Source organism: Schistocerca piceifrons, chromosome X (assembly GCF_021461385.2).
Source record: "Schistocerca piceifrons isolate TAMUIC-IGC-003096 chromosome X, iqSchPice1.1, whole genome shotgun sequence".
In the NCBI taxonomy this organism is placed as follows: Eukaryota; Metazoa; Arthropoda; class Insecta; order Orthoptera; family Acrididae; genus Schistocerca; species Schistocerca piceifrons.
Genome location: NC_060149.1, coordinates 402156022 through 402179460, shown reverse-complemented (window position 1 = coordinate 402179460; position 23439 = coordinate 402156022). Strand labels below are relative to the sequence as shown.

Genomic DNA, 23439 nt, shown 5'->3' with positions numbered 1-23439 from the left:
CCTTGAATGATTTCAATGTTGGTGAGACCTATTCTGCAAAAGTTTCAGTGACAGAGGAGGAATGTGAAGCCCCTACAACCAGCAACATGTGGCTCCTACAGCCACAGCCTGGGATCTGGTTGCAGATCAACATAATCCTGGGAGGGGAGCATCTTGCAGGACCCGTTCCTGGTGAGAGATGCTGGAGAAGGGAGTCACTTTTCTGGCCTGGGGTTGGGAATCAACGTCCCCAGTGGGTGAAGAAGTCAACACTCCCAACTGCCAGGGGAGCATATGTAGTTCAGCAATTCCCAAAGGCCCAATGTGGGAGGCGCAAAGGGCAGGGTCCTGTTGCTAGAGAGGATGATGATGTAGCAATAGCAAAAATCATCATCACATGTACAGGATGCAGATGATCATATTTCTTCTTGACCTCCTGATACTCCAGTTGATCAAGGGTCTTGTATTCTTGGATTTTCTTTTCTTTTTGGGAGACAGTGCAGTCCAGTGAACAGGAGAATGGTGTTCCTCACAGTTGACATAGATTGGGGGTGGGGCACGAAGAGCGCCTGTGTACAATGGGAAGACATGTGCTTTAATATTGTGCGTTTCTAGCACCGCATGGGAGGGGAACATATGATTTCACATCACACGGATACACCATCATGATGATGTTTTCCAATGAGTCACCTTCAAAGACCAAGATGAAGGTCCCAGTATCGACCCTACTGTCTAGTCCCCACTTGACATGGCAGACAAAATGCACACCCCATCTCTCCAAACTGGCATGCGACTCATCATCGGTCTGTAAAAGGAGGTCATGGTGGAAGTTGATATCCTGTTATGTGGCGGGGGTGGGGGGTGATAGTAACAGGAATGGAATCCAGCTTGTCACAGGCAAGCAGTGCCTGTGACTGAGCAGGCCCTGCATTTTCAATTAGAAGCTAATGACTTTTTCATTTTCCTTATCACTTCTACTTCCCCAAACCTGTTCTCAAGATGTTCAACAAAGAATAATGGTTTTATGGCCACAAAGGAATCCCTGTTGGTCCAAGAGTAAACAAAGTATTCTGGGGAGTATTTCTCTCCTTGTCTCTCAGCCCTGTGTTCCCCCTATGGCATAGCCAGGAAACATTGTGGGGGTCATATCTCTCTGTATTGTATAAATTTTTTCCTTCAAAAGGAACTTCTGTTGCCAAACAGCCAGCAGTGGAAGAAAGTTTAAGGCACTTCATTTGCAAGTCATCTGCCTTGGTTATTGAAGAGAAATAGTAGGTAAAGCTCAACAATGGGGGCCATGTAGTGAAAGATAAAATGGTGTATAAAGTGACAGAAAAAAGTGTCCCCCCAAATCCAAACATGGCTGGCACACAAAGATCGTGCAATGGCAAGTCAGTGGGGAAAAAAAGAATAGGAGAAGGATAGATTTAAAGCACAAAAGGGAAGTAGTGCTGTCGCAGCTGGGGTCACGTGTTAGTTAAACACGTACTCACAAAATAGATGTGTGCCCTGTTGGAGGTTTCAGTTTATGCAAGAGTGCAAAAGTCCACGTAACTCAATGCTTTTGTTTAACTGAATACTGCATATACTGTCCCCAATGTCTTATTTACTTCAATAAGTGTATGACAAAAACTTTTTAAGACACTTTACATCAATGATTCACTTTGAAGCTGTCCACACTACTTTCTCCTTTGATGAGACACTAAAGCACCTGCTGATGTCCTGACTACAACGTCAGTTATGCCTTCCTCTTCGTTAACACTACCTGGGCCAGAGTGGCACAAAAAGTATAGCTATACTGTTGAATATAATCATTCTCCCCCCCCCCCTCCCTCTCTCTCTCTCTCTCTCTCTCTCTCTCTCTCTCTCTCTCTCTCTCTCTCTCTCCCCCCCCCCCCCTCCCTCTCCCTCACCCTCTCCCTCTCTCTCGTCGTGGCAACTGAATAGCTAGAAGTATGTGCAGTTGTATGACATTTTACTCTGGCAGAGGAGAATCTCGTCAGAGAGAGACCGATGAATCCAAATGGTGAAGCTTGTGGAGAACAACAATGAAATGTTTCTGTACAAACTCATGGTTTTGAGTAGGTCCAACTTTAATTTATTTCATGCCAAAAGCAGCAGATAGGCAACAGAAAAGGATTAAGGAGACATACTTTACTGCACAGACCTCAATATATCCCAGTTCATTCAGTGATTTAGATGATTGTTCAACAAAATGCAGTACAGTTACATTAATGGAGTTCTCTCAGTGGGTCCTGTGTCACTGTGGTTAGGGAGACAAGATCCGGCTGCAACATTAACAGAGAGAGAGAGAGAGAGAGAGAGAGAGAGAGAGAGAGAGAGAGAGAGAGTGAGTTTAAGCTATGAAGTAATATATCCTCAATACATGTATCAATGAATTGTTTCATTGTTTACAAAAATTTACAAGGCATAGTGTACAAAAATTTGGCTCCGGAGTGGAAAATTACATAAAATATAAAATATGTATGATTTTTCTTGAGTAACTGATATCCCATACATTACCAAGATATTGGGGATGTTGGCTGTGAAGTATGCAGAGAGCATAACTTACAGAATTATTCTGATGGTGTGCATCCCAGAAACTCAAGAGCATACCCCAGAGACAAGATAACATTCCACTCCCATGTACGCCTCAATTATGTCATGTGGATTATTGTGGAAACATTACTATAGCAAAGCACTGCTTCAAATCACACTACAAGCCACAAAATAAATTATCTTCAGGGTGGCAATCAGGCTAGGATGATTATAATGTCAGGGGCAACTGAAGTTTGCGGTACCATCCATCTGCTTTGACCAGTGACATAACAATGATGTGATGTGCGATGTCATGGTGTCACAGTATATTTTAAATAGACTGTATTTGCAGAAGGTGTGGTTGTAGTATGCACTGGCACTCTCAGGTGTGGGATGGTTACGTTTCCAAATTATTTGAGAGTGACATTAATGATTCAATGTACTCTGAGTATTTTTTGTGAGAATAATACAGGAGAGTTTGTGGCGGTTGTTAGTGAGTTATTTTGATGTTGGGGGTTATCGGCAATAGGTTAGTTTCAGAATTATTAGTGTGGTGTGTTGTTTATAGTTAGGGATTTAATTTTATATTTCGTTTTTTTATTAGTTATGAATATGACAACGAAGTTCATGAGTATGACACAATGGAGAATATCATGTTGACCACAACTGAATTCCAAAAGTTATTCGGTTTAATTGTTGAGTATACGGAAGATTATGTTTGTGGAGAATATACGAGACTGAACAAAGTTGCTGAATCTCCAACCTGCCAATAGTATACGTGGTGTGTTCGGCAGGACGATGTATGGTATTCTATGTGGAGGAGTTTCTGGCTTGAGAATTCAAAGCTAGCCATTTGGGAGATTGTGTTAATGTCATATTATTTTTGCTATCACTAGACTGCTAGATTTATCTGTCAACAGACATTGTGTGGTAAGTGTGTAATTTTTTCTTTTATTTTTAGTATGTATGGTATGTGAGTTTATGTGCATAAGTGGGTGTTCCTTGTACATCAAAATTGATGTTAATGTAATTTTTTATGAATTTTTCAGCTTTGTTGACAGCCATGAGTAATTATGCTGTATTGTGATTAGTGAATATCATGGAATTTGTTTTACCTAAATTAGATTAGATTCAGTTTTCGTTCCATAGACCCAAAAAATGGGATGATTCTCGTGGGCGTGGAACATGTCAGAACATATAACATTTGAATATAATACTTATTACCCTCTCACCAACTGACAGGAGATTGTCGAAATAGATGAATACAATGCAGTAAACTGGAACAGCTAATATTTACAGAATTAACACTGTCAGAATGAAGAATTGTTATGCACTATTAATAAGTTTATCATGCAAAAAATTACTAATCTTGACTGTTGTGACCAAGTACTGTCAAAACTGAAATCTGACAGACATTTTTACTTAAACTGGCTTACCAGTATCGGATAAGATATTCATCTATAGAGTAGGAGTTGCCCATCAAAAAGTCTTTCAAACTCTGTTTAAACCAAGCTTTATCTGAAACCAAGTTTTTAATGGTTGTTGGTAATTTATTGAAAATGTGTGTTCCTGAATACTTGACCCCTTTTTGGACCAAGGTAAGTGATTTTAGGTCTTTATGTAGATTGTTCTTATTCCTAGTACTGATACTATGTATTGAGCTATTGGTTAGAATAAACATATATTACTTGCAACAAATTTCATTAAGGAATAAATATACTGAGAAGCAGTGGTTAGAATACCAAGTTACTTAAAAGGTTTCTACATGATGTTCTTGAATTTACACCACAAATTATTCTTATCACATGCTTTTGCACCCTAAAAACTTTTGCTCGGTTTGATGAGTTACCCCAGAATATAATCCTGTATGACATAATAGGCAAAGTATGCAAGTTTTTTTTATATTCATATCTCCTACATCTGACACCATTCTCACTGCAAATACAGACTTGTTTAGTCGCTTAAGCAATTCTGTGGTATGCCCTTCCCAACTGAATTTATTATCGAGTTGTAATCCCAGAAATTCAACAATGTCAACCTCTTCGATCTGCATGTTTTCATATGTTATACACATACTGGAAGGAAATCTCTTACAGGTTCTGAACTGCATATAGTGGGTCTTCTGAAAGTTTAATGACAGTGAATTAGCTTTAAATCATTTATTAATGTGAGTGAAAATTTGATTAGCAGCTATTTCTAAATCTGTACTTGACTTGCCACTTATTGCAATGTTTGTATCATCTGCAAACAAAACAAACTTAGCATCTGGCAATGTAACAGATGAGAGATCATTAACGTACACAAGAAAAAGCAATGGACCCAAGATGGAACCTTGAGGAACACCACATGTAATTAATTCCCAATCAGATGAAGACTGACTTCTTACTGCACAGGTATTTTGCAACAACACCCTTTGTTTCCTGTTAGATAGACAAGACTCAAACCAATTCGCAGCATTGCCGGTGACACCATAATATTCTAATTTACTTAAGAGAATACTGTGGTTCACACAGTCAAAGGCTTTTGACAGGTCACAGAAAATGAAAGTAGCTTCTAATTTATTATCTAATGAATTAAGTGCATTCTTACTGTAAGTGTAAATAGCTTTCTCTACATCAGAACCCTTAAGAAATCCAGACTGTGACTTGGACAATATATTATTTGCAGTCAGATGCTTAAGGAGATGCTTGAACACAAGCTTTTCAAATACTTTTGAGAAAGCCAGCAAAAGAAAGGTTAGCTTTTCAATATTAGTTATATGAGCTCTTGTTTTGTTGCACTGTGGACCTGGTTTTAGCTTATAGATCAAGTGAATTGTTAGATGCTGGATTTGTTGACTTGTATATGGGTTTGTGGTATTGCATATTTTGTTTGATTTATACACATCATGCAAAATTTCCGGTACCAGGCTTTTGAGCTATGCATCACGAAAATCATCTGAGCAATATAGGCCATGTGAAATCTTTGGAGCTGGGTTTTGAAGCTACATGTGGGTTCATGGGCTTGGTTTGAGCTATATGTGTCAAGTGAAACGTTCAGTATCTTTTTTTTTCTTCTTTTTGTAGCTTTGTGTGGGTTCTTGGTATTGTGGATTTTGTTTGCGTCATGTAAGTCAGGTAAAATTTCCAATACCAGTTCTTTTTCGGGTGTTTTTTATTGTAATTTTATGGACTGCTAACAATTTCATTAATTTGACCTTTGCATTCGTGATAGGCTTGACATGTCTTCATTATTATGATAGCCATACATTTTGCTTGTCTCCACTCAAAACCTCCCTAAATCCTGTTGTCCAGTTAGTTTCAAATATTTCTGCAGTTAAATATTTTTCATATTATCTGAGTCTGTTCATGTGTGTAATGAGTGACATCATGGTACCCATATTGTACAAGGTTGGATTCATCTGACAGAAGTTAGCAGTCTTTTTTGTGTGTCTTTTGATGAACCAGCACCTCTCCTATTCAGTTTTGTATTTGGTTTACATTACTTGATACAGTTTTGTGTTGGATACAATAAAAATTTATGAGCAGGAAGAGAACAGGATTTGAGAAATATCGTAATTCTTTTTCCTGAACTATTCACAAGTGCCAGAAAATTACAATGATCTCTAGATGTATACTTTTTTTTTTATCTTTTTCATTTGACCCTTAGATTTCTGTGTAATATGTGTAGGGAGGTGACAACAATTAATTCCTTTATCTCCTTTCAGAAAATCTCCCACTGGTAGCTGACTTTTTCCACACTATGATGTCTCACCTTCATAATGGGATTTATGGAACACAATGTTCAAAATTTCATGTGTCTTGGTAATAAAACAATATTGTAGCACAACTTACAGATTATATGGAATTATGAGAAATTTTAAAGAATGAGGAACCAAACTAATGGAATACAGTAGCATAATTCTATGTGTTTGTGCTTCTGAACTGATAAATAACAAGAGAGAGCAATAGCTGTTGATGATGATTTTTGGTTTGTGGGGCACTCAACTGTGTGGTCATCAATTTTTACACAGTCCAATCTAGCCACTGTCATGAATGATGATGATAAGGATGAAATGATGAGAACAACACAAACACCCAGTCCTCGGTCAGAGAAAATTCCCAACCCGGCTGGGAATCGAACCCGGGACCCCGTGATCCAGAGGCAGCAATGGTAGCCGTTAGACCACAAGCTGCAGACAGCAACAGCTGTGAACATCTGAGTGAACAGCCAAGGCAAATACATGAAAATAATTTAAATTGTAAGAGTTAAATATGTTCTTAAGAAATACAGTAAAAAAGTCATCAGATTTTTGGCACAGACTTACATTATTCTTATTGAGGGAAAGTGTATGCAAATGCTGCAAACGTGGCAGGCACAATGCATCTGTTAAATTGTTGTTGTCCAACACCAGTTCTTTCAACAAGGTGAAATGTTCAAGGCCCTGAAGAGTTGAGAGTTGGTTGAAGCTAAGGTCCATATAATGCACACTTGGTGCATACACTTGTATCAATGGAGATGGAATACGCGAGCAGTCTTGACCCACATAGGTTAGCTAGAATAACAAGTAAAAATTAGTGTATATTGAAAACTTGGAAAATTAAAAATAAGCTGTTTCATTCCTTTGCTATTTAAAACATTATACTCTCTGAAATAATTACAGATTTCAACGAGACATTGTACTGAACAAACAATTACAGTATTATAAATAAATGCACATTTTCTTCTCCTATCTGCTGTTATTACATAATCTGTGTGACATAATGGGCAATAAAACTCAAATAAAAAGTAATTGAAGTGATCATGAACCAGAGTGTTGGTTTAAACACTACAGTGCTTTTCTACATATGCTCTTGCAAAAGGGAAAATGTCTTTCCCTTCCCCATATAAATGGGGTGTACATTTTGAATTACACAGCAAATTATTCATTTTATAGACCTACATTACCACAGGCGAAAATTAAGTTTTGTGGCAAAATAAAACTACAGGAAAAACTGGGTACTCAATCCCGAATGTTTCAATTTGTAGCATGCCTCTTCCCATTGTGACATCCACATATAAGGTCAACTTCTCTGTCATACTACTTTATTTTAGGTGTGTCATCATATGATGTAAATCTAGTAATAATCTGAAGCCAATACTTAGTGATTATTTCACAAAATGTTAGATGAAACGTTAGGCACAAAAATTCCAAAAATAAATACTGGGAACTGGCATCTGTCGAAGTCCAAAAAAAATTTGGTTCCAGAGGATGTATCTTGAGGAAAACACTTTCAAGCTTGCATGTAGTTCTCTTTGATGATAAAACAGGGCCTTAATTTCTGATACTATCCCTAAATAAAACTAGTAATCAAAATACCGAAGTCATTCTCATTTTACATGTACTGTATCGTAGAGTATGATCTTTTGGCTATTATTAAAAAATTAAAAAAAATACTTAATGGAAAATTATTCTGTAACACACGAGCTCATAAAATACATTTAAGGAACACCGTCAGCGGCATCCCACACACGTCAACGGCCCTTTAATATGACGGTGTCTCACCTTACTGTTTTCGAAAACTATTGCATTTCGATTCACTTCAGCACATTTACTGTCCTTTTCCAAACACAAATCACTGGTTTTCATGATCGAATTGTGTTTATAAATCTACGCAACACTATAAACAAATCACTTCACATTGCAAAGATTATATTTTGTTCGATAAAAAATTTTGACGTTTATCATTTGTTTACAAGTCATGTGAACTGTGATGCAAGGCTTAAAAGCATGCTTAAAAGGTCCGTGCGCACACAATGATCTGCATGCCCAAATACTTGCGCAAATGCGAATGCATGCAGTATCTTGCGCAAAGCTCGTGTGTCGCCATGACAAAGTTTCATCCTCTATTCGTCTACTGGTCTGCCATATGTCCGTCTAAGAACTTTCAGGAGCAAGTGGCAAACATCTCGCGAAAAATACTTCAGTTCCGGACAATGTTTGCAACTACGCTTAAAAAAGTGTTAATAATGTGTTAGATGTAGAAAGTACAATGTAAGTGGTCAAGACATTGCCTCCTTAAGCTAGCTCAGTTTTCACATTTTAACTTACCGGTACCTTTTGAGTTGTACGGGACGACTGTCGAAATTATTTGCGATTGTACAGTTATGTTCAAAAGTATCCGAACGACCTGAATTTCATTTCGCCTTATTCGCATGCAACCCGCATAACGCAGCTGTCTAGCAGGTCCCCTAATCGCTCCTCCGTACAGTCGTTTGACTGTTGAAAACGGTTCCAACAAGTCACCACTAGAAAACACTGATCTGTATCGCAATAACTCAAGATATAAAGTAATACCCCGATACTACAAATATCAGGGAGCACCTTATCACAGATAATACTGTCCTTAAGGCTTGTAAGCTCACATTTATTACAATAAATGACATACCTGAAATGTTAACACTCTCATTATTACGTCAGATAGTTAATGCACGTAGTTAGTACGTCTAATTCATAATTTCCTCTTCAAAGTAACATACCTTACTTATTATTTAACACAAAATGACCTGAAAATTTAAATTATTCACTAGCAGCTAGTTGAGAATATGTATGAACTTCAAATGAAACGACAAACCGTCTTGTTCTGCATACGGATTCAAACCCAGGCCAGATTTCGTGACTGACGGAAACTAGCAGTAATTCCTGAGTAGGCATACAGAGAGTGATATACCTCGATTTTAGACAGTATCAGTTAGCAAATATCAACTTTCAATTACATAACGTAAACCTTTTTAACAGACACAATTCCTACTCAGCATCTATTGTCCCTGTTAACGAACTACGAGGGATATTAAATATTGCTTCTTCACAAGTAACTTACTTGAAATGCCATGAGATAAAGCTTTGTGTTGGATAGGGACTAGAACCCAGAACCTAATCCGTTTGTTACCGATGCACAATCAACTGTGACATATAGGATTTTCTCGGCAATAGCTATTTGTTTTAACTGAAATGACGAGAAGAAACATTAACTTTTTCCTTCCGAGGACTCCAACCCGGCACCTATCGCTGTTATATTCCACAGAAAATGAACGTTAAATATGGGTTTGTTACACCAACAGCGACATGTGAGCTTATTTGAACTAGAAATAATACGACGAAGAGTTCAGTGCTGACTGGGAATCGAACACCACACATATCGTTGTTGACTACACGATACGGAATTTTTCTCTACTAGCGGCTCAGAATAACATCCTTGATCTTACAGTGATATCGCAAATAGTTCTGTACCTCACTGTGAGTCAAAAACGTCAGATGTCGTTAGTGTTGACAATGAATGAAAATATATCAAAAATTAAAATTATTATCCACCAACAGATAGGTGTTCTCATCCTAGAGCTTGATAATACATAATGAAAACTTTAGTGCCGGGCCAAGATTCGAACCAACTCACGCGCAATATGTGGAGATGTTGAGGAATCTGCAGTTTTGGAGTTCAGAACCAATTTTATCGACATACAAAAGCTCAAATAAAAGATGTGTCCTGTAACTCTGCATAGCGTTTGTTTCGTCACTAGAAATAAATAACTAGTATAAGAAATGTTACTGGTGACAGTTTCTCTACATGTCGCCACTACTGACTTTATTGTGGTTCAACCTAACGTCTACTTGGTAGAGAAGGAATATCATGTTTAATATGAATTTCAGACCACAATTCCATTATACCTTCTTCACTTGGCGTAGCCAGGAGAGAATAGAATCTGTCTCTCCCTATCAAAAACCATCGGCAGAAGTTGGAATCGAACCCACACCATAAGTAAATGAACCTACCATCAATCCAACAGACCACCAAATCCCTTTTTCTGTGACTCATTTTTCTATCATAACGCCGTTGCGCCACACTGGATGAGAATTCTGACACAAAGGCTCCATGTAGTGGTTTGCAGGAAATTGAGTACATTCATTTACTTAGTTGACTAAATCGCCATGAACTAGCTGCCTCGGCTACCCAGTGCATACATTCGACTCTATTTTGTAATCATCGAAATAAAATAATGTGACTGCCACCTACACAGAACTGCCAACAAATGTAGGATGCAGAAATTTAAATCGGGAATTGTTTCTTTCCACTTGAACTACTCTATTGCGCTATCTGTTTGTTGAAAACGTCGTGCAGTGCAAAAGAAAAGCTGTAACTGTCTGTCTCTCAGAAGTCTAGATCCGGTCATATGCACTATCTCCCGGCACCGTGGAATGCGGAAGATCTGGAGGAATTGTTGTTGACTTCCGTAACGGCTTAGCTACATATTAGTTAGTAGCGTAATGGTAAGCGTCGCGCACTGTAGACATTATGTCGCTACTTCGAGTACATTCACTGCTACATTTTTTAAAACACAGTTCTGCTGTCTGCTGACGTTATCAATCTAATGGAACTTTGAACATAATTCCCTTCACTTCTCAACCCAGAATTGTCGCATGTGGAAAAAGGGCTAACTTCTGCGACATTTTATTCTTTTCACGTTTAATAGACGGCCTGGCAGCAGATGCATCTAAAAACTTTCGTATTATTTATGGAGAGAGCGCATCGTGCCAGAATACGTCAGAAAAGTATTTTCTACTTAGATGTCCTGTGGTAGTGGCATTTTATTCTTCTTCAAACCTTGTTTGACAGGTTTAACTCAGAACAAGTTTTCTACATGCATGTAATCAATAAACTGTATGTGCATTGTCAGATGGTTATAGATAACTTCAGAGAATTCGCATACATCGTCGATAATTGATTTCTCTCTCATGTTTACAATTGTTTTAACAACACTAAAAATTATAAGAAATGAAATAAAACTACCCACGATAACCTTATGATGAAAGTCTGTTTTAATAAAACTGAGTATCTGTACGCAAGTGTGCCTCTACTGGCACGAATTAGTAAAATACTACTCACTTAGATTTGGATTGGGTCTGTGTTCAATTGGTATGCTGTTTCATACTCAAGAGGTATGCAGATGTGGCATTTCATAAACAAAGTTATGTATTCCTAGAAACCTAAAATTTTCTTGTCAGCAGCGGAAAGAGGTATTACCTGTTGTGCTGTATTGTAAGTGTTTCACCATTGCACTATGAGCCGAAAGTATTTTCTTGCAATTTCCTTATCGATGTTTGATCTGACTACTTGTAGCTCTTTCACAGACGAGATAAGATCTTCACAGTCAGCGAGACTGGAACCGCGAACCATAAAAGAAACTTTTTCGTAGGTCAGCAGGTTACTACAGAGCTGGCGAATAGGTATCTGTCTTTGTTTCCTCTTACGAGGCCAATAGTGGCAAGAACTCGTAAAGTGCTATTTAAAGGACGACATTAGTTGCGATCTCCGAGGACAACGACTTTACTGGGCTGAAAACCGTAAATTAACAATCTTTTGTTACACCTCAAGCGATAATAACTCAGGTTATTCAATGGAAATGACAGAAAAAATCAAGTGAACTTTGAGTCTTAATTCTGTGCACACCAGGAAGTAACTCGTCGATCACAGAGTTGCCAAACAGAACTTGCCTTGTTGCCAAATCTCAGTTACAATACCAGCAGGAAGAAGACGAACCGATGTGATCGCTGTTGGTGTGTTAAATAATAAGTAAGGTATGTTACTTTGAAGAGGAAATCATGAATACGACGAACTAACTACGTGGATTAACTATCTGACGTAATAATGAGAGTGTTAACATTTCAGGTATGACATTTATTGTAATAAATGTGAGCTTACAAGCCTTAAGGACAGTATTATCTGTGATAAGGTGTTCCCTGATATTTGTAGTATCGTAGTATTACTTTAAATCTTGAGTTATTGCGATGCAGAGCAGTGTTTTCTAGTGGTGACTTGGAACCATTTTCAATAGTCAAACGACTGCACGGAGGAGCGATTAGGGGACCTGCTAGACAGCTGCGTTATGCGGGTTGCATGCGAATCAGGCCAAATGCAATTCTGGTTGTTCGGTTACTTTTGAGCACGACTGTACATGTAAATATTAATTAGCACTCCTAACTTCTCATATAACACTGTAAAATACTTGTATGCGGAGAGTAATTTCACAGCACAACCCGCTGATCGTGACATTGCGATTGCTGGCAATAATAAATTACAAAGTTTTAGATTTTTGGCAGCAATATCCAAAAAGGTATTGAGCGAAACAATACCTGACACATGCGAAGCTATACAATTGTAGCGAAGAAGGATGCTGTGAAGAGTAAAATACCTGAGTTACGTAATATATCAATTGTGAAAAGCTGCAGATTATACTTATAAGATACATTGTAGAAGTGTTCTGAAGTTAATACATTTTAATAAATGATAGAAGGAAAACCAATGTGCACTCTTTTACTTTGTTTCTGAGTTTATGGGAATTTTCAAATCTCTCCCTGGGGTCCACCAGCAACCTGTTATAAACTCTTGCACCTGGATATAAAACTCGATACTAAATTCTAGATAGAGATTCATGATCTATATTAAAAGCCTTGTCAGTAGTATTGTGGTAGTGAACTGTACAGTTTATCTTTAATTCAGTCTTGTTGTGGACCATTTACTTCATTAGGGAATAAACGCATTGACACATAAGCATTAATTTCCTTTTGTCTCTGAAGAGACAGCTGCAACATACTAGTTTAACTTCTTAAGACGTATCCTTGTAGCAAGTAATATAAAATCAAATTAAGTCTGTTATAATACAATGCAACGAGTAAAGGAAAAATAACAGTCAAAGTGTTTAATAAACATTAGTGATCATGTCTTATATTTCAGTTACTGTTATTAATTAATGTAATACACTAATTTATATAGTTGAGCATGTAACAGTAAGATCGTTAGGGAAAGGTGTGGTAAAGTGGCCAAAGCGGGAAAAGCAGCCATTGTTTGAATTCAGTAGAAGGGTAACAGCAGCAGAGGCAGCCAGAAGCATCTGCATAGTGTACGGGGATAATGCCACTGGATGGAGCATGATAAGAAAACTCTTTTCTCGTTTTAAAGAGGATCGGTTTGAGATTAGTGACTATCCACGCTCAGGAAGACTTTGGGCTTTAATGAAAATCTTTTAAATGCATTAATCCACAATGATCCATGTCAGTGTATGCGAGAATTGGCAAATGTGATGAACTGTAATCATTCCGCCATCGTGTGATATTTGCATCTAATGGGGAAGGTTCAAAAATCGGGTCAATGGCTACAGCATGCTGTAAGCCAAAATCACAAAAAGCAGCGAGTGGTCATATGCGTAACTGTGCTTGCTCGTCATCAACTGGCTCGTGAACAACAACAACGATTCCTATCCTGTATCATTACTGGTAATGAGAAATGGAGCTTCTATGCTAACATAAGGAAAAGAAAGGAGTGGTTGAGCCCAAGGGAAAAAAAGAAAGAAAAGAAAAACTGCAGCTCCCCGTACAGAGACCTGAGAGCATCCACAAAAGATAGCGTTTTGCATCTGGTGGAACAGCGATGATGTGGTGTACTACAAATTGCTTCTCTGAGGTGTAACCATCACTGCTTATATTTGTTGTCAACAACTAAGGCGTCTGGCGGACGCAGTCCAAGTACAACGACGAGGAGGACTGCATGAAGTGATGCTACTCCACAATAACGCTTGCCCGCATTCTGCTAGACTGACAGAAAAACAGTATACAGCTGTTTGGTTGGGATGTCATTCTGCACCTTCCTTATTCACCTGATCTTTCTCCCTCCGATTTTCACGTTTTACACTCTGTATCAACCTTTAAGGAACTTCCTTTCTGAAAGAAAATGCCCCCTGAACATGCCTCGCCAAGTTTTTCGCCTCGTACCGCGTGATTTCTACAGTTACGGAAATGAAAAGTTGCCCCAACGTTAGCAGACTGTTGCAAATAGTGAAGGAGAAAGTACTATTGATGACCAAGTATCCGTTATGTGTATCTCCGGTATTTATTACACTTATGTGAAAACGCTATGAACTTATGCTCTAACACAATAATTAAACTTTCGCTACGTGAGCCAGTATAGACGGAAAACTATTTACCATGTGGATACCTAGCTTTATAGGAAAGATATTCAGACTGTGTGCTGCAGGATTTGCGTTGTTAGTAGTGCTAGTGTGGTGAGTGCCGTTAGATGCTGGTACTGGTATGGCGATGTAGGGTTGAGAAACAAGCATGTGCATTACAATTGCAGACAATCAACATGGGTCTGGACAAGGGTAGCTAGGCTTTACTCGCAAAGCTGTTGTATCGAAACAGCAGCAATAGTGCTGTTGCTCTTCCAAGTATTGATACATTGATGGAATATGGAGAGGTCCTCTTTCCGCAATAGGGTTGAGGAATATGATTAGAAGTTTCGAATTAACAGGCGATTTGGGAATCGCTTCTGTGGGAGGCGGAAGCCCAATTGTGCCAGAAATTGTTGAAGAAGTTACTGTTTCCATGTCTGAGGATGGTGAAGAAAATGAAGGAAACTGAATCATTGGCTGATCGATCGAAACTATGTGACCACCAAGATCACCAGATTTGATCCCTTGTGATTTCTAGCCATGGGGTAACCTGAAGGTCAGGGTTATGAACAAGACACTAACACACATTGGAGGTTGAAGATGAATATAACGAGGATGGTAGCCAAATCCCAGCCGAGATGTCTCATGCAGCAGTAGAGCAATCTTCAATGTGGTTCCGGGCTGGTATGGAAGCAGATCGCCGTCACATTGAGCATCGTTTGTAACCTTGAACGTAAATGTGGTACTCGATTAACAAATTCTATCCTCTCGTGTGGAAATTAAAATATGCTTCCTTTCAGTGGTTTATTCATTATTTCCCTATTGCATGTCTTTGCAAATGTTCCTACATAGTTTCATTGTCATACAATCACTTCATTTTTGGCGGGGGCCCTCTCAAGTAGCGAAAGTTTTATTATAACCTTCCTTTACATCGCCATTCTTGTCAGTGAGATTGAAAGAGGAAGCTTGTTGCGTCATTTTTTAGTAAAAAATAGTATTCTGTTTGTAAGATAAGTCATTTATATTATTCCTGTTACTTGACCTGTTGTGAGTCCGATAACATTTTACAGTATCAATGTTTAAACAACGTCTTTTGATCTATAAATGTAGTTCATTGTTGGTTATTTCAGTCTGACAATTTCTTCAGTGGACTGCTAATCTCGACATGGAGTATGATACGAAAAAGTGACCACTCTGCTCCTTGGGAAATGTGACAAAGGTGTTTATCCCAATAACAGTCAGTTACCTCGAAAAAATACGCATTATACAACAAATAAAACTGCCTTCTGAGCCATTTTATACTTGTTCACAAAGTTATCATCCACCATTCTACCCCCACCAATCAAAAGGTAGTTTTCGCACAAATATACCTCGTGAGTTGCAGGGCAAACTCGGCGACTAGTGTAATTACTTGCGGATGGACTTGGAAATATGTAATTACCTTTTGACGCTCATAATACCTTATGCTTATGAAATACGGAAAAATACTTGTGTACGGAGAGCAATTACTTCAAACAAACAGCTGACACTGACGTTAAGATTCCTGGCAATAGCTAGAAGCTACAAGGAGCTAGAATTCTCATTACAATTTCTGAACAAGCTTTGAGCGGAATCGTACCCAACATATGTGAAGCTATTTACTCTGTCCTGAAAGATTTTATGAAGGCAAATAGTGTACCTCAATTCTGTAACATATCTATCCTCGATGTTGCAGACAGTATTTTTAGAGTTTTATATGTGTTTGAAACAAAGCATAGTCTTAGAAATTACAGGTCAATGAGCTTTAGTTTAGTTTCTTTTCCGAGTCGGGATTTCGCTGTCTGGAGTCTACCCACAACCTGTTATAGACTTTAGCACCAGAATATACGATTCTGATCTCTAGACAGGTATTCTTAATATATCTTGAAAGCTTTACTTCTGGTATTGTGGTAGTGAATTCTACAGTTCACCTCTAATGCACTCGTATTATAAACCACATATCATTTTAGGAAGTAAAACAAGTATAACGAACTCCATGTCACATAGGCTCTCCTCAAGACCTCCGATTATTATCTTAACACAATATTATGACTGCACTCTTCTTTAAAATAAATAGGGCCTACTTCTTGGCTACACTGTCTTGTAAGATTATGAGATAGGACAGTACTGAACGAAAGTGTGTTAGCAATCCCTTTTGTAGATCAACATACTGAGAAAGATTTCTAAATGCAAAACAAGCAGAACTGAGATTTTAGTAAAGTTATCCACATGCTAGTGCCACCTCAGTTTCACGAAGTGATTTCTATCTGTATCATCTAGAAGAGCAATTGGGTAAAGCTCTGTGTTCATATCTGTAGTCATTTTCCTGAGTTGTTACTTGCATGCGTTTTGTCTTCTACATACGTAAGTAGAGTTTCAAAAGGCAAGTAATAGTCAATGATATCTACAAGAGAAACCTTAATCTCTATCTCATGTGATCCTCCTACACTGTTATCACTCAGAAAGCAGAAGATGTCGAAACACCACAAACTTGGCTTATTAGTTCATCGTCCCCAGTGCCAGATCAAATAGCTTTTGTTAACTCACTTAGCTCCTTGTGGTCACTGACCAGTATAATTGTTGGGCATTCCTTGCTTGAAATGTATGTAGGTTAAACATTAAAATGTTATTCCTGCTGAACCTCTCAGTGTGGTGTCATGTTTTACCTGCCTTGCTGGATTGGCCTTAGGCAATGTGGAGATGATTGTCCTCATGTTGCTGCATTATTCTCGCAGTAAGATTGACATGTGGTGATGTGGAGGTGAGTTTACCTCAGGATTGTTGTGGAGAAAATTATTCCCACAGCCGGTCAGACCAACATGTTTTCAGCCAGTGGTGCGGTTGGTAGCCCATTTTCATGATTATCTGACTGTAGGATTGATCCAAATTATTGAAGAATGCATGTGCACTTTGCGGGATTCTGTAGCGTAAAAGCGGAAATCCAGTGTCTTCATGCAGCAGACGAGTTGAATACAGCCTCGGGAAATGCAGAACGAGTTTCAGTACTCAGTTCTGAACCCCTTGAAGCATTTCGATGTGTGAGCTGGCAGACTTCCCCCACACTCCAACACTGGTCTGACCAGTGTCTGGTAAAGTGTAACGCCGTGGTGCAGCGGTAGTGACGACTGTGGATTATACAGCGGATACAGGGCGTGGAGGCGCCTCACTGTTCTGCTTCTGACGTCATTAATATGTGGGACCCAGGTGAGTTTTTGGTCGAAGATCAACCCGAGGTGGTCTTCATCCATGGGATGGGGACTCCCATTATGTTTACAGGCGACAGATACGGGAGCAGCTTCGTTTGGGTGAAGATTACTGGCCTGGCTCTTGGTGGCATTGAATTTAAGTCGCCAGCTCATCGCACATGGTCCCATTCTTTCGCACCCGATTTGTATGCGGCGTCTCATCTGGATGTTCAAGCTGCGGATGAGCAGCTCTGTATGACCAGCTCTTTGCAGTAGACAGTACACAACAATTTTGTTTTATTATTGTTTTCTTCATTGTTGTAGGGCCAACCGCTAGTAATTTCTCTATTAAAGAATAATAAGAAACTGCCTTCTTATCTTGATCGCTGTAGTCCTTGCTCTTAATTTTCCACAAACATGTGTAACTCCTCTACAGGGTGTTACAAAAAGGTACGCCCAAACTTTCAGGAAACATTCCTCACACATAAAGAAAGAAAATATGTTATGTGGACATGTGTCCGGAAACGCTTACTTTCCATGTTAGAGCTCATTTTATTACTTCTCTTCAAATCACATTAATCATGGAATGGAAACACACAGCAACAGAACGTACCAGCGTGACTTCAAACACTTTGTTACAGGAAATGTTCAAAATGTCCTCTGTTAGCGAGGATACATGCATCCACCCTCCCTCGCATGGAATCCCTGATGCGGTGATGCAGCCCAGGAGAGTGACGTATTGTGTCACAGCCGTTCACAATACGAGCATGAAGAATCTCTACATTTGGTACCGGGGTTGCGTAGACAAGAGCTTTCAAATGCCCCCATAAATGAAAGTCAAGAGGGTTGAGGTCAGGAGAGCGTGGAGGCCATGGAATTGGTCCGCCTCTACCAATCCATCGGTCACCGAATCTGTTGTTGAGAAGTGTACGAACACTTCGACTGAAATGTGCATGAACCACATGTTGTGTCGTACTTGTAAAGGCACATGTTCTAGCAGCACAAGTAGAGTATCCCGTATGAAATGATGATAACGACAGATGGCGCTTCATCTGATCAGAATAGCAATAATTAGCATAACAAAGTAAGACAAAGCAAAGATGATCTTCTTTACAGGTAATGCTCAATATGTCCACCATCATTCCTCAACAATAGCTGTAGTCGAGGAATAATGTTGTGAACAGCACTGTAAACCATGTCCGGAGTTATGGTGAGGCGTTAGCGTCGGATTTTGTCTTTCAGCATACCTAGAGATGTCAGTCGATCACGATACACTTGCGACTTCAGGTAACCCCAAAGCCAATAATCGCACAGACTGAGGTCTGGGGACCTGGAAGGCCAAGCATGACGAAAGTGGCGGCTGAGCACACGATCATCACCAAACGACGCGGGCAAGAGGACTTTCACACGTCTAGCAATATGGGGTGGAGCGCCATCCTGCGTTTTGGTTCTAATAAAACCCCATGTCATTCCAAGCATGTGTGTCAATTTTTACCTCTCTATCTACATTATTCCGTGGTTTATTAAGATTTCAAATTTGTACTGACTTTTTGATCACCCGGTGCTGAAGAAAAATTTATTCAAAAATGGTTCAAATGGTTTCTGAACACTATGGAACTTAACTTCTGAGGTCATCAGTCCCCAAAAATTTATTAATGACAAATGAAGTATCTCAGTTATGTAACATATTAATTGTCACAAGCTACAGATAATATTTTTAGATGTTTAGCCATGTTTCGATGTCCATATATTGTAATAAATTATACTAGTTGTAAAAGTGGTATCTTTTACTTTCGTTCAGATTATATGGGGATTTTCAATTCCCCGTCCGAAGTCTATCAGCATCCTATTACGAACTTTTGCACCAGAATATAAAATTATATTCTGAATTCTATATGTGAATTTGCAGTCTATTCAAAAGCTTTATTTTTAATATTTTGGTAGTGAACTGTGTAATTTTCCTTTAATTCACTTTTGTTATGGATCACATATTTCATTAGGGAGTAAATGAACCATATTGACACACAGGTTTAAGAACCACTACGTCCCAGTCACTGCTGCAAGTGCTCCTTTATCAACTTAACACAATATTCTAATTGCAGTACTCTGTATAATAAATAACTTTATTTTTATTTTATCTACACTGCCACAAATGATTATGGCAGAGGACAGTACTGATTAAATAATATTTTTGTTTAAGTCCACAACTAGTCTATCTTCCTCTGTTATATGCTGAGAATGCTTTGAGACTGTTGCAGGACTGAATTGTTGTTATGCTTATATGAACAGCTTGCTTAGATATGGTGTGGTCTATTGGCGAAATACAGCTATGGCAAAACAAACTTTCGAACTTCAAAAAAGGGCAACCAAAATAATAACAGGAGTTCCCTACAGAAAGCCATACAGGGAAATATTTAAAGAATTTAAAATAATGATACTTCTTAGCTTATACGTTTATTCATGTGTGCTTTCTGAAAAGTCACCCGGAATTTCCAGTGTGGAATAATCAGATCCGTAACTACGAAACAAGAAGCAGATTATTTTCATAGAGACACTCAGAAAAGCCCTGTCTCACAAAAGTGTATTTTATCAATCCAATATACTTTTAGCGTATTGCCTGATACAATAGACAACATCAAATGATTTCATACATTCAAAGCAGAGCTACAACAATTTGTAACCACACATAGCTCTTATAACTTTGAAGAATATCTGAAAATGATAAAGTAAAATTGTTTACATATACTGATTTATTTAAATGTAATTTTGTAAACAAGCTAAGTATAAGACATTTTATTGCAATTAGCTCTGGCTATGAACTGACTACATTCATAGAATGTGTATTGTTAATGGCTGATTGAAGAGACTGAACTGAATTTAACAAGTGGCTGCTTCTTTATCTTGATCACTAAATCCTTGGTCTTAACTTTCCACATATTTCAGTAAATTCAGCAACAAACCCTCTAAAGCACTGATGCATGTCAACCATTTCAGATTTCACGTTGTAGTCAAAGCCAAGAAATACTACGCTGCAGACTGAACAAACAGCTTACCAAACGTGTTTCACTTACCAATTTTTGGTGACCTTCTGTCCACAGGCTACGACTTTTCCTACACAGATCTGTTTTGCGTCCATATGTTTAAGCAATTGTGGTCAAACCTCCAACTTCCACTTAGCACACATATTATATCTGCACAAATCTCCTGTCCTCATGCTACAATCTGTTTGCGCAACTGTCATGGGTGTAGACATTTGTGCAGACAGATCTTTGTGTGTGGACTAGCTTTAACTTGTAGACAATTTTGTAGTGTGTCAAGACAAGTGACTAAAATAGGATGCCACATTTGTTTTCGACTGGTGTTCGCCTGAAATCAGAAATAGGTCACGTGACGTCCGTCACTCGCTACTTTTGAGATGCCGTATTTTACTCATCGTATTTTGTTGTTTCTGTATTATAACTTGTGTGTTATGACAGTATGCCATTTCAGCACACTAAAGGTACGATTTGTTTTAATTGTATGTCATTTAATGACACATCACCTGTAAAAGTCCTAAGAATATTCTAACATGAAAGATAATAAAGCTCAAAATATGCAGGTAGTCACCATGGTCATCTGGTTGCAGATGTATGATTACGAAGTCGAAGGAAGTACGCTTGTGTCCTGGTACATACTAATATTTATTTGTGCATCTTCATGTTTGTAACACATTCTTGGACTTTCTTATTCACGTAACAGAAGAATGTTCTGCAATATTCGATGTAACCCATGAAGTGTGTTCAGTAAGTAATGCAACACCTTTCTTTCTGAAAGCACGTTGTTTTTCTTCAGGATTCCAACACACCCTATTAAACATAAGTTCCATTCAATTCGATGACCTTATGCCACCTTACAGAGAGGGCTCGTACTCCCTCATGGGACCACTCTAGTGGTCGACATTGGAGCCAACGTCTTGCTGCATGAATGACCTCCCTATCATCTACATAGTGTTTCCTGCGGAGTGCATCCTTCAATAGGCCAAACAGATGGAAGTCGGAAAGTGCAAGATCCAGGCTGTGTGGGATGGATGCAGAATAACAGTCTAATGAAGTTTTGTGAGCTCTTGTCGGGCGTGCAGACTTGGGTAAGGCCTTGCATTGTGATGGAGAAGAAGTTCGTTTGCATTTATGTGGTGATGAACACGCTGAAGTCGTTTTTTCAGTTTCCTGAGGGTAGCACAATACTGTTCAGGGTTGATCGTTGCACCACGAGGGAGAACATCAAACAGAATAACCACTTCAGAGGCCCAGAAGACCGTCGCAATGTCTTACTGACTGAGGATGCATGCGGCTTTGAACTTTTTTCTTCAAAGGAGAGGTAGTGTGGTACCATTCTATAGATTGACATTTTGTTTCCTGTTCGAAGTGACGAACCCATGTTTCAGAATATTAATTTTATGTAATTATGCAGAGTAAAGATGGCAGCCATTAAGCCATGTAAGAATATCGCAGTCTGCCTCCATCTTGTTTCCAGGTAAAATTGTTGCTACAAAAGTTGTTAAAGTAAAGTTGCTTCTGGTACATTTAAAGATAAACTGAAATAAAGTATTGAAGTTGCTCCTTCAGAGCTGGTGACCAAAATAATCTTCGTAGACATAGTTTTCGTTCAGTGGATCTCTCGTAAGGTAAGGCCACATAGCTGCAAGTTGTTTGCTACAGGGGGGCAGATAAAACCAAATCCAGGTAGGCCATACAAAGTTTTGTGTGTGTTAAAACACGTGTGGCACAGCAGTCCTGAGAATCGAGCCCCGTTATCCACACCTCGCTTTGGTGAAAAGTTTAAAACATAGTAAGTGCCTTGCTAATAATAGTATACTGTTTGGTAACAAGTGTCAAAATTTGTGTTAGGGACTTTTGTTAATGTTAGTAAAAACAACGTAATGTTGAGCACTTCGATGAAAATACTCCTACTGTGCGAACTAAAAGCTATATTTTTCTCAGAAGTGACACGTAAGCAACGCGGAAGGGACGAAGGTTCCTCTTTTTTGTAAGGTAGTCCCAGCACGTAGTGGTACACGGTGGGGGGGGAGCATGAACCCGACCGCTAAACGGATTCACTTTCGGTAGTGCGGCAGAAAGCAGAGAACGATGCAGAAATTATTCTGAAAATTATTACCTTCATTTTAAGCAATATTAGCAAGTCAGCCAACAAACTACAGGGTTATTACAAATGATTGAAGCGATTTCACAGCTCTACAATAACTTTATTATTTGAGATATTTTCACAATGCTTTGCACACACATACAAAAACTCAAAAAGTTTTTTTAGGCATCCACAAATGTTCGATATGTGCCCCTTTAGTGATTCAGCAGACATCAAGCCGATAATCAATTTCCTCCCACACCTGGCGCAGCATGTCCCCATCAATGAGTTCGAAAGCATCGTTGATGCGAGCTCGCAGTTCTGGCACGTTTCTTGGTAGAGGAGGTTTAAACACTGAATCTTTCACATAACCCCACAGAAAGAAATTGCATGGGGTTAAGTCAGGAGAGCGTGGAGGCCATGACATGAATTGCTGATCATGATCTCCACCACGACCGATCCATCGGTTTTCCAATCTCCTGTTTAAGAAATGCCGAACATCATGATGGAAGTGCGGTGGAGCACCATACTGTTGAAAGATGAAGTCGGCGCTGTCGGTCTCCAGTTGTGGCATGAGCCAATTTTCCAGCATGTCCAGATACACGTGTCCTGTAACTTTTTTTTCGCAGAAGAAAAA

At 38.9% G+C, this 23439-nt stretch overlaps 1 protein-coding gene across 1 annotated transcript in view; it reads right to left on the bottom strand.

Annotated features, from left to right (window-relative positions):
• The window catches only part of LOC124721971 (leucine-rich melanocyte differentiation-associated protein-like), a 36889-nt gene extending 28493 nt beyond the window's left edge, over nucleotides 1-8396 (bottom strand). The window contains exons 1-2 of the mRNA XM_047247141.1: nucleotides 8042-8396; nucleotides 6824-7051 (exon numbers count right to left, since the gene is read on the bottom strand). Of these exons, the coding sequence (XP_047103097.1) occupies nucleotides 6824-7051; nucleotides 8042-8125 (312 nt within the window). The 5' untranslated portion in view covers nucleotides 8126-8396. The remainder of the gene's footprint in view (nucleotides 1-6823; nucleotides 7052-8041) is intronic.
• Between the last annotated feature and the right edge of the window lie 15043 nt (nucleotides 8397-23439).